General features: G+C 47.5%; 1 protein-coding gene across 1 annotated transcript in view; it reads left to right on the top strand.

Annotated features, from left to right (window-relative positions):
- Positions 1-534: 534 nt before the first annotated feature.
- SCARB1 (scavenger receptor class B member 1) overlaps positions 535-17,976 on the top strand; it is a 37,125-nt gene continuing 19,683 nt past the window's right edge. Inside the window, exons 1-2 of the mRNA XM_048513863.1 lie at positions 535-696; positions 14,821-14,978. Of these exons, the coding sequence (XP_048369820.1) occupies positions 577-696; positions 14,821-14,978 (278 nt within the window). The 5' untranslated portion in view covers positions 535-576. The remainder of the gene's footprint in view (positions 697-14,820; positions 14,979-17,976) is intronic.

Here is a 17,976-nt window from a genome sequence, read left to right on the forward strand (position 1 = left end):
CTGCCCCACAGAACCCACAAGCTGAGGTTACATGTGCACTCCAACACATGCCAGCTAGGTGACCTTGGGCTAGTCACAGTTCTCTGGAGCTCTCTCAGCCCCACCTACCTGTTTGTTGTGAGGGGGGAAGGGCAAGGAGCTTGTCAGCCCCTTTGAGTCTCCTGTAGGAGAGAAAGGGGGGGGGGGGATATACATCCAAACTCTTCTTCTTCATAATAGGCGGTGATATTAAACCGAAACAAAAAAGGGGTCTCCAGAAATAAGCCCGGAGAAATGAGCCTGCGACTGAAGTTGCAGCCCCAGCAGCTCTCCAGAGCGGGGTGGGGTCGGGCGCCCCAATTGCAAAGCGGGCCGCTGGCCCCGCCCGGCATGCCAACCCAGGCGCCGGGTTCTCGCCTTCCGGGACCGCCGCCCGCCTCGGGATCCCCCCGCCCTTGGCCCCTCCCCGGGGGCGGGCGGGCTTGCAGTGGGCCGAGGGGGCGGGCAGGCAAGGCAAGGCAAGGCAAGGCAAGGCAGGCGGCGGATCCGGGCTGGCGGCGGCGGCGGCGGCGCAGCGGCTTGCGGAGAGGCTGGGCCATGCGGGCGGGCGCGCCTCGGCGGGTGGCGGCGTGCGGGGTGGCCGGCTTGGTGCTGCTGGCCGCGGGGCTGGCGCTGCTGCTCGTCCTGCCCGGCGTCCTCCGGGAGCAGGTGGCCAAGGTGGGCGCCCGGGAAGGGGAAGGGGAAGGGGAGGGGGAGGGGGCGCGGCGGCGGCGGGGAAGGGGAGGCGGGAGCGCCCTGCTGCAGGGGAGGCCAGGCCGGCCATTCATCCATCGCCGGCTGGGTCAGTCCCGGGGAGCAGCCGCGCCCTGCCCAGCCCAGCCCGGCGCTTGTTGGGGGCGGAGGGCGGTGGCGCGCCGGTGCGCTCCCTGGCGAGGAGCCGGCCGTGGGCCCTGCTGGCCTCCCCAGAGCCAGATGTTCGCCCGGCTGCTCCCCGCGCCAGCGGTTTGCTCCTGAAGGCACAGCTGGCGGGGCTGCCGGGGAGGGCTCCGTCCGCCCCCCCCCCCCCCCGTGCCAGCAGAGCCACCGCACCTGCCTCCAGCGCCTTCCCCAAATTCCCGCTGGTCTCTCAGTTTCCCATTGGCTTCCCAAATTCCCATTGGCTTCCCAAATTCCCACTGGTCTCCCAAATTCCCATTGGCTTCCCAAATTCCCATTGGTCTCTCAGTTTCCCATTGGCCTCCCAAATTCCCACTGGTCTCCCAAATTCCCATTGGCTTCCCAAATTCCCATTGGCTTCCCAAATTCCCACTGGTCTCCCAAATTCCCATTGGCTTCCCAAATTCCCATTGGTCTCTCAGTTTCCCATTGGCCTCCCAAATTCCCATTGGCTTCCCAAATTCCCACTGGTCTCCCAAATTCCCATTGGCTTCCCAAATTCCCATTGGTCTCTCAGTTTCCCATTGGCCTCCCAAATTCCCATTGGCTTCCCAAATTCCCATTGGCCTCCCAAATTCCCATTGGCTTCCCAAATTCCCATTGGCTTCCCAAATTCCCATTGGCCTCCCAAATTCCCATTGGCTTCCCAAATTCCCATTGGTCTCCCAGTTTCCCACTAGCACATCCCATTGGGATGCAATTGCTGGGGTGGGGAGAGGAATGGACTCAATCTTTGGGATGTCTCAATGGAAAAGTTGCTTTTGGCGTTTTCTTTTTGCAACCTCGCCAGGGCTCTCTGCCGCAGGACAGTTGAGGGGTTCTGTTTGCTCTGGTGGAAAGGGTGGGTTCCAACCCGTAATCAACCCCATTGAGTCTAGTAGTGCCTTAGAGACAGATAAGATTTACAGGATGTTACATTTTAGGCAATCCAAGCACCCTGTGTCAGATACCTAATATTTATTTATTTATTTATTAATCATTGAGTTTTGTATACCACCCTACCCCCGAAGGGCTCTGGGCGGTGAACAACATAAATCACATATATACAATAACCCTTAAATACATTAAAACAATTTAAAACGCAGCGATCAGTAACAAACAGTGTCCGCAATAACCCTCATTAAAACCCTCCCAAAATAATATTGACTTGACTTGAGGCCCTTTGGTGAGCTTTGTGGCGGAGGCGGGAATCAAACCCACGTCTTCCTGGTCAGACTGGGCCTTTCCTTGGATTGGATGGGCTGGAACTCACCACCATGGCAGGATCCCCTGGGGCTGCTAGGGTGGCAAAGACCCAAGTCGTGAAGAATGTCAACATCTGCAGTGTGGACATAGCAAACCTCTGGCCAAGTAGAACCACGCCTTCTTCAAGTGTGTTTAACTTCAATGGGTGCAGCTTGATTTGAGTGGGTTGGTGGCCTCTGGCTTGGGATCAAGATCCTGGAGCGGACAGGCGTAGCGTGCCTCTTCTGTTGTGAAACATTGTCCCGTGGCAGTGGGCCCACGGGAGAGGCCTTTAAAGTGTGGACTTTAAAGAGAGAGGGGCAGGTAGCGAAGGAGTGTTTGCTCCAGGTCACATTCCTAGTTTTGGAAAACATATTTGCTCTGACCTGGATGGATCAGGCTAGCCTGATTCCATCTTGGCAGGGTCGGCCCCGGTCAGTATTATTTGGATGGGAGATTATCAAAGGGTTGCCACGCAGAGGCAGACAGCAGCAAAACGCACCAGTTTGTCTCTTGCCTTGACAACTCTGTAAGGTCACTTTAGCCCTGCTGCAAACTTGACAGCATTTTATATGCTCCGGCAGCAAAGAAAATAAAGTCCAATGTGGTTGCCAAGGGAGCATTCTTTTCGAGCTGATTCTTGGTGGTTTTGTTTTAATGGTATATTGTTGTACATTTCACTTAATATAACTATATATTTTAGTCAGTGTTGTATATTTTAATTTATCACATGTCTTCATAACGTTTTTTGATACAACTGTTGATGTGCCTTGTAATGGCCCATGACCACGTACTGATAAATACATTCGTTCCCCTGTCGCCTTTATTCAAGAGCAGCAGTGGTGTAGTGGTTAAGAGCGGGTGCATTCTAATCTGGAGGAACCGGGTTTGATTCCCTGCTCTGCTGCCTGAGCTGTGGAGGCTTATCTGGGGAATTCAGATTAGCTTCTGTGCACTCCCACACACGCCAGCTGGCCAAGTGACCCTTGAAGGCTTAGCTCACAGCTTCTCGGAGCTCTCTCAGCCCCACCCACCTCACAGGGTGTTTGTTGTGAGGGGGGAAGGGCAAGGAGATTGTAAGCCCCTTCCTACAGGAGAGAAAGGGGGGATATAAATCCAAACTCTTCTTCTTCTTCTCCTTCTTCTTCTTCTTCTTCTAGAATGGGATGGAATCATTGGCTGTTAGCATTAACTGAAATAGATGCCTCCCTGGGTTTGTCAAATGTTAATCCTTTTTCTGAGAAGCTCAAGGTGGAGTGAATGATTCTCCTTCCTTTTTCCCACAACTCTGAGCTCCTCTTGTGAGCTCCACAGCCAAGCGGAGATTTGAATACAGGTTTTGCAAGTATTGGTCCGGGTGAGCAGCTCTGTTAATCTGTAGCGGGACAAGGAAAATTGGCGCCTAGAGGTGGCTGAGAGGCTAATAAGTGAGTTGTAGCTTGCTTCGTCAGATGCACAAGGTGTGCCTTGCAGGAAGCCAGTGTTTATATATTAAGAAGAAGAGTTTGGATTTATACGCCACCTTTCTCTCCTGTAAGGAGACACAAGGTGGCCTACAAGCTCCTTTCCCTTCCTCTCCCCACAATAGACACCTTGTGAGGCAGCTGAGGCTGAGAGAGTTCTGAGAGAACTGTGACCAGCCCAAGGTCACCCAGCAGGAATGTAGGAGTGCGGAAAAACATCTGGTTCACCAGATAAGCCTCCGCCACTTAGGTGAATGAGTGGTGAATCATACCCAAATTAGAATCCACCTGCTCTTAACCGCTACACCACGCTGGCTCTCATCAAAGTGATACTGGGAGGGGAGAAAGATGAGGCCAGGTAAAAACCCCATCCAATCAAAAGAATAATCAGTCCATTCAGAGGTATTTGTCCTAACACTGGTTTCCCTGTTGCAGTGGCCAGTCTAGACTGGTGGCAGTCGAGATTGCCATTGGAAACTTTCCCTTCGTTTTCTGCTGCATCTTCCACCCTCTGTATCAGTGGGGGAGAGCTTTCTCCAAGCTGGTAATTGACACATCAAATTATTGGCATAGGCATGTCAATTACTGTTTGCTTTTTTTTAATCCTAATCTCCACTCCACCCCCCAATCGGTGTCAGGAAAACTGACTCTTGATATGGGGTGGGGCCAGGAAGATCCAGGCTTCTTGCCCATTCGGCAACCGTCCTGGCTTAGTTGCACTCTTTCCCAAAACATCTCAGCAACAGCAGGTTTTGGAAAGACTGCAGGAGAAGGCTGAAAACCACATAAGTTGTGTGAAGACACCCCAATGCTTTGGGCAAGCAGGGAGACTAGTCATCCCATTTGTCAGCAGCATCCCTCACAGGGCAAATAGGCGACACTTAAGTCCCCTGAGTGGATGAAGGGCACTTTGTAATTGTTGTCAGACCGGCAAAGTAGGTTTAGCATAGAAATTAATCTGTGGGTGTGTGTGTTAAGTACCATCACCTCCAATTTATGGTGTCATTACGAATTCATGATCTTCAAACCATCCTATCTGATTTCTTGGTGGCAGTCTTCCTTTTGACTGGTGGTTGAACCAAGGATCTTGGACAATTTTTGACTTCTTCATCTTCAACCTTAAAAGTGGGATAATTTCCCGGTCGTCATTACTTTCCCCCCCTTGATGTTCAGTTGTAAGCCTGCTTTAGCACTTTTCCGCTTTAACTTTCCATCAGTAGTCATTTCAAGTCTGCATTATTTTCTGCCAGTAATGTGCTGTCGAAGGCATATCTCAAATTATTCGCGTTCCTCCCACCAAGTTTCACTCCACCCTCATCTACATTTGATCTAATTTATGGTATGTTCCGCATATAGCTCGAACAGATTTTGAGGGTTTCACTGTATTCTGTCCTAGCAGTAGCCTTTTGTCTGGAGCACAAGTTGAGCATATTTCAAATTGCTGATGTTTTTTTCACCAAGTTTCACTCCACCCTCCTCTAAATCCAGTTTGTGATACTTTCTGCAGACAGATTGGACAGACTGGGCGTTTTTCTCCATATTTTGTCCTAATAGTACCCTTTTATCCAGAGTACTGGTTGTGCATCAAAACAGTCAGTTAATCATAGCTTTTCATGATCCAAAGAGTTAAATGCTTTGCTGTAAACTAGAAGCTGATTTCCTTCTGAAATTGTCTCATATATACCTGTAACCACTGCAAATGTTTCATTATGATCTCTAGCACCGTGGTGGCGAACCTTTGGCACTCCAGATGTTGTGGACTGCAATCCCCATCAGCCCCTGCCAGCATGGCCAATTGGGGCTGATGGGAATTGTAGTCCATAACATCTGGAGTGCCAAATGGGGACCTCTTCTTTTTCAAATCCAGCTTGAACGTCAGGCATTTCTCATTCCATATACAGTAACGGTCTTTGTTGTACGATTTTAAGCATCGCTTTCTTTGTATGTGAAATCAGTGCAACAGTCTAATAGTTGCTGCGACCTTGTCTCGTTTATTCAGAACTGGAATGTATATTTAGGATTTCTGTGGGCCATTGTTTTGTTTTCCATATTTGTTGGCCTATTCTTGTCAAGGTTTTGAAGGAAGAAGAGCAGAGAATTGGTGAAACCTGTGTAAGACATCACAAAAGGTACTGAGTGCCAGAGATTACAAAAAGAAAGGAAGAAAAAGCAATTTTCCCTGATTGTGTAAAAGCAAATTATTATATGGAGTGCAGACAATCCCAGTAAAGTGTAACCATTTTTAATGTCCTGATAACGTGAAAATTGCAGACAATCCCAGTTAAATAGAATAAATCTTGAATCCGTAAAGTGTAACACTTTCGGAATGTTCTGATAACAAATGAATTGATGGTCCGCCAGCTATGTAAGACACTGTTTCAATATCTTCTTCATAACTATTTTTTTTCTATTTCAGTCCTGTTGGAGCCAGGCAGTGTACAGTGTTTGTGCATTGTCATTTATATCAGCCAATCGTGGAAGAACAAAAGAACAGTTAAATCATAAATCTGTAATCCAGTTTTTTATGTGCAGCTGTGATAACCAAGAGCGGCCTGTCTATCAGTCGTATTGGCATCATACTGGTCCCTTGTAAAGATAGCTCTTATACCTTATGCAACTTTTGGTTGCTATCATTTGGCAAGGAAGTTAATTTGACTCTTGCAACCCCTGTGAGTTTTATGTGCAGCTCTGTCAGCAGGAATCTAATCAAATGAAAAATAAGACTACTAATAATGATATAAACGTATGTGGCACATAATGAAAAACTTTTTTTTTAATAATTGTATATAGGCTAGTTTATAGAGCAATCATAGACTGCAATAGCGAATTACATTTTAGGACTGAGAAAACTTAAAGCATAATGGGTGATATGTGAGATAGGGCAACCCTTTGAATTAACATTAATCATTATTTTTTATTTTATTACATTTCTATACTGCCCCTCCCCTTCCGGGATCGCAGCAGTTCACAGCCACTCATAAAACAACATATACTGCAATAAGTTAAAATTGTAAATTCTGGTTAAAATTTGACTTCCGAAGAGCTAAGATTTAATGAAATTTCTATACATACTTAAAAAAATTATTATTTTCTCGTTTATATAAAATAGTTAGAAACAGAAACAAATATACAAAAAAACTCCCAAGAAAAGTCGTACAGTGAATATAAAATATAAAATACTATATAAAAAAAATAATTCAGGGGAGTCTTATTTTTCCTCAATTACCTGCCCTACTGGTAGCCAAATATATTAACTGCAAACACAGAACATAGTCCCTTGGGGAAAATGTCCAACCATTAATTTTGCAATCTGCAAAATATGCAAAATTTATCAAAGTTAAACCTCCTTTTTTGGCCATTTCATATAGTTTCTGTTTTTCACCCAACTGTTGTTTTGGCCTTCTACTGATTAACATTAATTATTACTGGCCTTCTGTTAATTAACATTAATTATTACTGACCTTTCAGCTTTGTTTTAATAACGTCCCTATACATGCACTGAAGCAGAAGTAAACTGGAGGGGCTCTTATCTACCTATGTGTCTGCTGAGAAATGTTCTAATTCAGGGGTAGGGAACTCATGCGGCTCTGAGAACCGCGATCGCTGCGCTCTTTCTGCTCTCTTTGCACTTCAGCTCTGGCGTTCCACGAGGCGAGCCGGGCGTCCCCATCCTCTGCTCCGGCATGCAGGCAGCAGAGGCGGGCGCACTAACTGCCCAAGTGGTCGCTATCAGTTTCGGGCCGCGACTCCGGGCTTCCCCTCTCGCCCGCCCCGTTGGAGCGGGGCGGGCACTTTCCCGGTGGCCGGCGAGGCCGAGCCACCGGCTTCATCCTTGCCTGCCCTGCGAGTGTGAAGCATGGGCGCATCCATGCGGCTTTCCTTCAGAATGAGCGGAGTAAAGGTTAAAAAAACCCTATATATACAGTGTTATCTTTATTTTAAATGTCAAAAATTATTTGCGGCTCCAAGTGTTTTCTTTTCCCGTGGAAAACGGGTCCAAATGGCTCTTTGAGTGTTAAAGGTTCCTTACCCCTGTTCTAATTTAACCCCTTAGGATACAGAGTTTATAACCTCAAAATCCCTTCCGCTTCTTTCTTCAGCAGAATTTTGTCATCCCGTCGATTCACTTTACATACTACCCGAAACAAAACGTCTGTAAGTTTATGCTTCTATTCAAAGAAACGTTCCATCAGACAAGCGCCAACTCTTCCATGAGTTACATTGCTCTTATGATCAGAGCGTCTTAATTCAAGAGCTTGTCTTACCAATATAATTTTTCCAACATCCACATGACAATACAAGGTCATTGCTGCATGCTGTGAATTGTTTGAGATCATGTTGCCTACCATCGTCAGGATTAGCAATGTATTTCATAGAATGTATTGTCGAAGGCTTTCACGGCCGGAATCACAGGGGTGCTGTGTGGTTTCCGGGCTGTATGGCCGTGTTCTAGCAGCATTCTCTCCTGACGTTTCACCTGCATCTGTGGCTGGCATCTTCAGAGGATCTATTCAGATGCCCTCACCTATTGACCTTTACTCACAGGCATATATACTCCACTTGCTTTCCTTTCCTACTATCAGATCCTCTGAAGATGCCGGCCACAGATGCAGGCGAAATGTCAGGAGAGAATGCTGCTAGAACACGGCCACACAGCCCGGAAACCACACAGCACCCCATATTTCATAGATTTTGTATTTTTGCAAAAACAGCGGTGCCTGCATGGATGATGCTCTCTGTGAGGACTACAGGTTGGCAAGACAGATTGTGGGTTCTTGGGGGTGGGTGGGTAAGTGTTTCTGGGGCGAGCTCTGGGGCGGTTAACTCCCACCCAGCCTCCTGTGGGCCCAGTTTCCGCTTGAAACGGAAGACAAGAGGAAATCCCAAATGCCCAGATATTTATAGTAAATGGAATTGACCTTAAGCCAGCCTCCTTTCAAAGAGAGACAAGCCGCATTAGCGAATCCCATGCAAAGCTGCACCTGTTACCCATCAGAGCTGTAGAAAATGTAGTCCTACCTCCGGTAAGCATCTGATAATAGCTCTGAATTCCTATGGCAAGTCGGCAGTCTGTTCCAAAGTGGATTTTTTTCTTTTGCCCAGGAGGATGGTCCAGTGTGGAATGAAAGTGAATGGCCAAGCAGGCACTCTCAGGCTAACTTACCTCGCAGGGTTGTTGTGTACACAAAACGGAGGAGAGGGGAATGGTGTTCCCCGCTTTGGAACCCGATTGGGGGGAGGGGCAGGGTAGAAATGTGGATAAGAATATGAAGCACAAGGAAGGCTGGAGGGAATGGACAGGAGGAAAGAGCACGAAAGGAAGAGTTTGTAAACTGCTTTGGGATTCCTTAAAGGTAGAGAAAAGTGGGCTAGAAATCCAAACTGGTCCTCGTCCTTGTCCTTCTCTTTGTCCTCTCCCTCGCCCTCCTCTTTGTCCTCGCCCTTGCCCTCGTCCTCTTCTGCTCCCTCTGCGTTGTTACCGAAAGGCATATGGATAGCATGGTTGCCGTAAGCTAGCATTTGCAATGCGGGTGCAGCTGACGGTGCTCCTTAGAACTTACTGTACGGTAGGGCATGACGATCGCGATTTGCGGCTCTAATTAAATGTTATCAGTCCATTCCCTTCGGCCTTGCCTTTGCCCCAAGTTACTGCTCCAAGAACTTTTATTTTCTTTGCTGGAAGCCATCTTTTTTTCCCCCGTGTAGTCCTTCCTTGCCTGTTCTGAAGATAGCAGACAACGGCACCACATATCTGTGGTTGCTTCTTGGGCGAGGCTGCAAGCACAGGAACTGGGGCTGCTTCTTCACAGGAACAATCGCCCTTTGTACAGACCCCGGAGCTGCAAATGCAGCGTCAATGAAGCATCCACGGGGCGAGGGTGGGGATTCTCTGGTTTTCCTTCCCTAACCCCTTATGCCCGCCATTCTTCCCCCTCCCCCACAATCCCCGGCTGGCTTTCTTTTAAAACAGATAGTAGCTCTGGCACTGTAGCGTGATCACTCTGCAGCAACCCTGGCAATCAAATTGACTCTCAAGAGCGGAAATGCCCCCACTGTACTATAGTGGTGCAATCCATGGAACATATAATGCTGAACTGCCCCAAATACGAGGAAGCTAGGACCAGGCTTTTGACTCTTCTTCCTGCTCAGTTTAAGGAATACTCTGTTGCTGGGAAGGTTGCATTCCTACTAAACAACTCTTCTTCTGTGATTTTAAATTCTGTAGCTAGGTTCCTTTTAGGAACTTTGGAATAATACCTGTGGTGGTTTTACGTATGGAACATCTGTCTGGATAATGCTGGTTGTTATATTGGTTTTATGCCTAATAAAGGTTTTATGTATGTATGTATGTAACTCTGCAGCAATATAACAACCTTTAAAAATAAACTTGGCAAGATGTCTGTTAGTAATTGGGAGAAAGAAAGATAGGTGCAAGGGGTGGGGTGGGGTGGGGGTTTGGAATTGGCGGGGAGGTCTGGGGTCTGGTAGTCTGCCTCGTCCCATCCACACAGTGACCAAACCCAGTTTTTTTTTGGGGGGGGGGGACCCAGGCCCCTTCCGTACATGCAGAATAATGCACCTTCAATCCGCTTTCGCAATTGTTTGCAAGTGGATTTTGCTATTCCGCACAGTAGAATCCAGCTGCAAAGTGCATTGAAAGTTCATTATTCTGCATTATTTTATGATTTTACATTTTATGTTTTTATTACTATTGATTGTTTCCTGATTGCTTACTAGACCTATATGACAATCATTAAGTGCTGTACCTTATGATTCTTGACAAATGTATTTTCTTTTATGTACACTGAGAGCATATGCACCGGAGACAAATTCCTTGTGTGTCCAATCACACTTGGCCAGTAAAGATTCTATTCTATTCTATTCTATGTGCGGAAGGGGCCAAAGTGAGATGGGGTAACTCGGAGGCCTCCCTCTCCCCTCTCTCCCCTGACTCAAAGTAGTTCTGTTCATTTCCTTTTAAAGACTGGTATGAATGCATTCATTGTTGGAGTTTTTACACTATCTGGATAAATTAGGTCATTGTATGATAGGCCAGAGTGTCAATTTGACCCCCTGAGAGGGTTTATCAGACCCACAAGCCAGAGGTGGGATCCAGCAGGTTCTCACAGGTTCCCGAGAGTAGGTTACTAATTATTTGTGTGTGCATGCGCAGAGGGGGGTTACTAATTGGTGATTTTGCCACGTGATTTTTGCCTTAGTTACACCCCTCCTCTCAGCAGTAGCACGCAGAACTTGAAGCAGTCTTAGCAGGAGGTGCATCGGCGCGTGGCAGCCTGGGCTTCGCGCTGCAAGCATTCGCTTTCCTGCCCAGGGATCGCAGCGCAGCTGCCAAGCGCCCCTGCCACAGCCCTGCCTCGGAATGCCCTCCTGCCCCTCGAATGCCCGCCACGCCTCGCCATGCCCTCACCAGCTCCCCTAATTATTGGTGCTACGCCACAGTTTGAATTCCACCACCATGGGAACCTGTTACTAAAATTTTTGGATCCCACCACTGCCACAAGCCCACGGAAGCACCACCATCCCTCACTCCTGATCGGACTAAGTGAGTCCACAGTGGCAGTGGGGCTTGCCAGTCCAGGCACCTACCCCCAGCTCCCCATTTGGGCTGGTGACCCCAATGTACCAACCGCTTCCACCTCCCAGTGTCAGGACCCCTAGTATTTATCCCAAGGGTGTCAAACATATGGCACAGGGGCCGGATTAGGCCCTTTGAGGGGGCGTATCAGGTCAACGAGTCAGCTGAGGTAACCCCCCAAAACATCCACTCCACCCTGCTACAGGCTCCGGGCACCCCCTACTTGGCCCAACCCAACCAAGTCATATTTATGTCATATTCATCCCTTGTAACAAATGAATTTGACACCCCTGGAGTGGACTGTGGTATTACATCGATTTTATTGCTATATCGCAGTGGTGGTGAACCTTTTCGAGACCGAGTGCCCAAATTTCGACCCAAAACCCACTTATTTATCGCAATTTAACCTGAATACTGAGTTTTTGGTTTAGAAAAAACGGTTGGCTCCGAGGCATGCATTACTCGGGAGTAAGCTTGGTGGTAGTTGGTGGCTTTGCTTTGAAGCAACCGTGCAACTCTTCCAACGAGTGAATCACAACCCTAGGCGGGTTTACTCAGAAGCCCCACTGCCAGCAACCGAGCTTATTCCCAGGTAAAGGATCACACTTTAGTTCTTCGCATGAAAGTCAGTGGGGTTTGACAGCGCTTAACAGGGTTGCCTACACTGCTTCCCCAAAACCAGGTCTTAGGTTTAATGCTAATAATCGAGCCCAGCAGTCCAGCCCAGCTAGATGTGAGAGGGGAGTGACTCTGTTTGTGCGTGCCCACAGAGAGGGCTCTGAGTGCGCCTCTGGCACCTGTGCCATAGGTTCGCCACCACTGCTATATCGCCATCCTGAACCAGCAAGGTAAACGTTGGCCTGTAAATAAATAAATGGTGTAATTGGATAGTCGATGCTGATTTACTGTAAAATTCCAGCAGAGATCAATTTCTTTTGTTACGGGAACTATGAAACAGCCACTCCTTTGAAGCTCAATGTTTTGCTGGACGTTGATTCGTGTTGTTGATGCAAGTATGTTTTCTTGTGAATTGAACTTAAAAGGCTTGGAACCTTTTGATGAAGAAACCATCGAAACTAACATAACCTGGGACCGTGGTGGCGAACCTATGGCACTCCAGATGTTCTTGGACTACAATTCCCATCAGCCCCTGCCAGCAAAGGCAATTGTAGTCCATGAACATCTGGAGTCCATGAACATCTGGAGTGCCGTAGGCTCGCCACCACTGACCTAGGAGCCTGCAACTTTCAGTTTTGTGCAAAATCCTTGTCATTGTTACAGTAAGAAAATATATATATTTGTATGGGTATTCTTTAGACTGAAAAATCTGGTTGGGTTGCTTTTTGGTTGGAAAGATGTTTGATACGAGATATAAACTTCATTGTGTATTTAAACTGTGTTTGGAATAAGTCACTATAAAGAAAACAGACACCAGAGCAGTGTTTATAAACAGCTTAATTTATTTTGGAACATACATATTTGTTTAGTAGACCTGTATCTGGCACCGTTCTTGCCTCACTGTTTACTTTAGTATCCTCTGCCAACCCCCATCTTAGTGCTTTGCTGTCGAAGCCCATAGACTGAGTCCCTTTGTGTTTCTCCAACGTGGCAAATAATAGCTCTTTAGAACTATTTTAATCCAACAGATTAACGTAGAGGAGAAGCGTGTGAAATCCTCTTCTTTCCTGCTCTTCCGCAGTGTTCATTTGAACGCCGCTGCTCACTCTCACTCATCCTGCCGCCCTTCCGGTGGCTGCTGTTTGGAAAGAAAGTTTGCTTGCAATATTTTAAATGCATGCATATGAAGATGGCTTAACACTGAATTAGGTCACTGGCCCAATCGAAATAGGTGTTATCTTCTCAGACTGGCAGGACTCTATTCCAATGAGATCAGAGCCCTGAGGGACCTCAGGCCCTTCTGCAAGACAGAGCGTAAGGTTGAGGCAGTTATGATACCATCTGGCCTCCCCCTTTCTCTCCTCTCCTTCCTCTTTCCACTGTTTTTCCATCATGCTGGCAGGGGATGATGGGAACTGTAGTCCATAACATCTGGAGGGGCGCGAGTTTGACACCTATGCCTTAGGGCAGTGGTGGCGAACCTTTGGCACTCCAGATGTTATGGACTACAATTCCCATCAGCCCCTGCCAGCATGGCCAATTGGGATGGGAATTGTAGTCCATAACATCTGGAGTGCCAAGGGTTCGCCACCACGGCCTTAGGGTGTGGAACTTTTGTAAGCTGCCATCTTGTGATAACTATTAGATGTATTTATTGCCGTTGATTTTATTGTTTGTACTGGTTTAGATGTTTTGTACTGTGGTGTTACGATGTGAGTCGCCCTAAGCCTGAAAGGGGAGGGGTGGCGTGGAAATCCAATAAATAGTAATAAATGATAAAATAATAATAGTTCTCCAGGGTTTCAGACAGAGGCCTTTCACATAGTCTGTTTCCTGATCCTTTAATTGTGGTTCCCTTCTGCAAGCAAGCAGATTGTCTACCACTGTGCCACAACAGAACTCACGCTGTTACCTGAAGTTTGAACAGCAAGTGGTCATACTTTGCATTTCCTGCTGTGGTGCCCGATATTTCTTTACCAAGTATCAAGCCAACAGAAGAGAATTTTAAGTAGCTTAATTTGCAAAGAAAGGGGAGCCGTCCCCACACGGGCAGACTCCGCCGAAACAGTATATCCACAGCACGTTTATTCCTTTCTCCCGAGTTTGCCACATCCTCTCTGTTCCCCCATTGGCTAAGAACTTGGAGTCACAGCTTTCTGGTCCGCCTATTTACATGTTCCTCCTTAATAAGTGGGCCCCTCCCATATTCTTCCTGTATGTTCATTATAATACAGTTTGTCATCAGATCAGGAAAAGTTAATATGCATTAGCCTATTAAGCATGCTCAATACATACAATCTGATACAAGCCTAGCTCTGCAGTCTGGTCTTATCTTGCCCTGCCACAAGTATCCTCCCTTATGACTCATCGCCTCATTCCTAGTAGAAAACAAATTTCTTGTTTATCACACTGCTAACCTGTCCACATGATTCTGCCAGTGATCTGTGGACCAGGAGGAGGTGGGAAAACTCCTCTTCCCCACTTGCTTTCTTGCCTGGAATTTATTTTTGCTTGCCCCAGGACGGTGATGGCAAACCTATGACATGCCGGTCAAAGGTGACATGCTACAATATTTTGGGTGACACGCCAGCATTCACCAATGCTTGAGCACAGCTATTCTCCCTGTTTGAGCCTGAGTCATTTTTGCCATTATTTGACGTTTCTTTATATAATACATAGTACCGCACATGATTGGACTATAATTTTTTTAAACAAATGAATATGTGAAGAGTTGTTTGTCTTTTGTACGGGGGTGGGGACAGGTGGGGACATGCCCACAGAGTCAAGTTAGGCATTTTCTGAATTTTTGACACACTGAGCCCAAAAAGGTTTGCTATAATTGCTCGAGGAAGTGGCTGTTTATAAGTCATTTCTACCTACTAGGTTGCCCTGGCTGGTATCTCAGGTGCCAACCATGCACCCAATCGTGCTTTTGGAATATCGCTCAAGTGAAGGTTGATATAATTTACTTCCGCCTGTGTTTAATCCTGCTTATTTTTACAGAATGTCAGGATACAGCCCGACTCCATGTTTTTTAACCTGTGGAAAGATCTCCCGGTCCCTTTCTACTTCTCAGTCTATATTTTTGAGGTGCTCAACCCAAAAGAAGTTTTTGATGGAAAGAAGCCGGCTGTAGAGCAACGCGGACCTTATGTCTTCAGGTTTGTGCTCTTCTTCTCTGTTGGTTTCTGGCATGTGGTGGTGGTGGTGTTTCTTGCTATCAAGTACCAGCCAACTTATGGCAACCTTGTCCGGTTTTCAGGAAAAGACAGCAACAGGGCAGGATTTGCCTTCTCCTGCCTCTGTATAGCAACCCTGGATTCCCCTGGAGATCTCCCATCCGCTTCCAAGAAGAAGAAGAGTTTGGATTTATATCCTCCCTTTCTCTCCTGTAAGGAGACTCAAAGGGACTTAAAATCTCCTTCCCCGCCCTGCCCCCCCCAACAAACACCCTGTGAGGTGGGTGGGGCTGAGAGAGCTCCGAAGAACTGTGACTAGCCCAAGGTCAAACAGCTGGCATGTTTCGGAGCGCACAAGCTAATCTGGTCCACTAGATAAGCCTCCACAGCTCAAGTGGCGAAGCAGCAAGTCAAACCTGGTTCTCCAGATCAGAGTGCACCTGCTCTTAACCATTACATCATGCTGGCTCACAGAGAGCTAATGAGACCTCACTAACCTGGGCTATCCGTGTCAGGGCCTGGCACGTTTGGTTGTTCTTTAAAAGTATCGGGCTTTCTTTTTGGGGGAGGAGAAAATTGCACGTGCAAGTGGCGTAATATTTTTGAGAAGGTCCCCTGCTCAAACTCCGCAGGATTTGTGCAGGAGCCGAGCAAGACCACATGGCCTAAACTCATACCGTTCCTTGGTATACATAGAATTCCTAAGAAATCTCCCTCCAGGAACTGACTGACCATTTACCTTACCAGGCAAGTTCACCGTGGGCTACTTGCCACCCTGGAGAGCCTGTGGCAGCTGTGGACAATCTTTCCACTATTCTGCTTTGGTTCCATTGAAAGGATTGCAATTCGTTCCTGCGTACAGCATCCAGACGTGGTTTGGTGTACTGAGATAGGGAGAAAGGCAAGAATAAGCCTGCCTTATGTCTGTGGTGGATGACGACACCGTTAAGTATACCAGCATAATCTCGTAGACGTACTTAGGCAGATTATACATCTCTGTAATGCTTTTCGGTTCGAAGGAAGTCTGCTCAGCCCGAGAATCACTGTGACCGTACTGTTCACTCTTTTCTCCCTCTCTTCTTTCCACATCTTCTTAGTTCTTTCAACCAAGAGAATTAAGATAATTTTAAGTCCAGTCAGATTCTTTCCGTTGCTTCTGGAAATCTTTTTGCCACTGGTTCGGCAATTCTTTTTTTGGACCCCATCCTGGCAATTTGCTGCTGGAGAAAATCAACTCTGGCCCTCTGGTTTCTTTGTTTCTTTGGTGGATATTTTAGTCGCTGCTCACCCAAAGGGCAGTGGTGGGATTCAGCAGGTTCGCACACATTTCGGCCGAACCGGTTGTTAAAATGGTGCTTGTAAACAACCAGTTGTTAAATTATTGGAATCCCACCACTGAAACCGGGTGTTTGGAGCACCTTCCTTATGAGGAGAGGCTGCAGCGTTTGGGACTCTTTAGTTTGGAGAGGAGACGTCTGAGGGGGGATATGATTACTCCCAGGTAAAGGATCACGCTTTAGTTCCTAGCAAGAAAATCAGTGGGGTTATGCATGGGGTAGAAAATGTTGACAGAGAGACATTTTTCTCTCTTTCTCACAATACTAGAACCAGGGGGCATCCGTTGAAAATGCTGGGGGGAAGAATTAGGACTAATAAAAGGAAACACTTCTTCACGCAACGTGTGATTGGTGTTTGGAATATGCTGCCACAGGAGGTGGTGATGGCCACTAACCTGGATAGCTTTAAAAAGGGCTTGGACAGATTTATGGAGGAGGTGTCGATCTCTGGCTACCAATCTTGATCCTCCTTGATTGCAAATGCCTTAGCAGACCAGGTGCTCAGGAGCAGCAGCAGCAGCAGGCCATTGCTTTCACATCCTGCACGTGAGCTCCCAAAGGCACCTGGTGGGCCACTGCGAGTAGCAGAGAGCTGGACTAGATGGACTCTGGTCTGATCCAGCAGGTTAGTTCTTATGTTCTTATGTGTTAAATTAGTTGAATCCCACCACTGCCAAAGGACCTCATGGTGCCTTCCAACACGAAACAGTGTGAGCTGGATATCATAAAGTCTTGAAAGCAGGGGTGTACTGCCCAGGGGAACACATGGGGTCAAATGTCCCCAGGCTGCAGCCCACCACACTCCTCCTCCTTCCCCGTGGATCCATAATGTGATGGTGACTTTGAGATGTAATGGTGACTTTGAGATGATCTGTGCAGCAAAAAAATGCTGTTTGGTCGTGGTGGGGGAGGGCGGCTGCCCATACTGGAGAGGGGGGTGGAAAACTCAGATTTTGCACCAGGCTACATTTCCCTAGATCAGTGGTGGCGAACCTATGGCACGGGTGCCAGAGGTGGCACTCAGAGCCCTCTCTGTGGGCACGTGCAAACAGAGTCGCAGCCCCCCCCCCCTCTCCACATCTAGGCTGGCCTGGGCCGCTGGGCTCGATTATTAGCATTAAACCTAAGACCGAGTTTTGGGGAAGCAGTGTAGGTAACCCGGATAAATGCTGTTAAACCCCACTGATGTTCTTGCGAAGAACTAAAGCGTGATCCTTTACCTGGGAGTAAGCTCAGTTGTGGCAATGGGGCTTGCTTCTGAGTAAACCCTCCTAGGGTCGTGATTCACCCATTGGCTTCAAAGCAGAGCCACCGACTACCACTAATCTTACTCCTGAGTAATGCACGCCTCGGAGCCAATTGTTTTTTCTAAACTAAAACCTCAGCATTCAGGTTAAATTGCCATATTGGCACTTTGCAATAAATAAGTGGGTTTTGCGTTGCAATTTGGGCACTCGGTCTCGAAAAGGTTCTCCATCACTGCCCTAGATCAGGGGTCTGCAATCAGCCATTCTGGCAGGGGCTGATGGGAATTGTAGTCCGTGAACATCTGGAGAGCTGCAGGTTGCAGACCCCTGCCCTAGATACACCTCTTCTTGAGTGTGACCCTCCAGCTTACAGGTAAAGCAACCAACTGGTGTAAG

This window comes from Sphaerodactylus townsendi, linkage group LG13, assembly GCF_021028975.2.
Source record: "Sphaerodactylus townsendi isolate TG3544 linkage group LG13, MPM_Stown_v2.3, whole genome shotgun sequence".
Classification (NCBI taxonomy): Eukaryota; Metazoa; Chordata; class Lepidosauria; order Squamata; family Sphaerodactylidae; genus Sphaerodactylus; species Sphaerodactylus townsendi.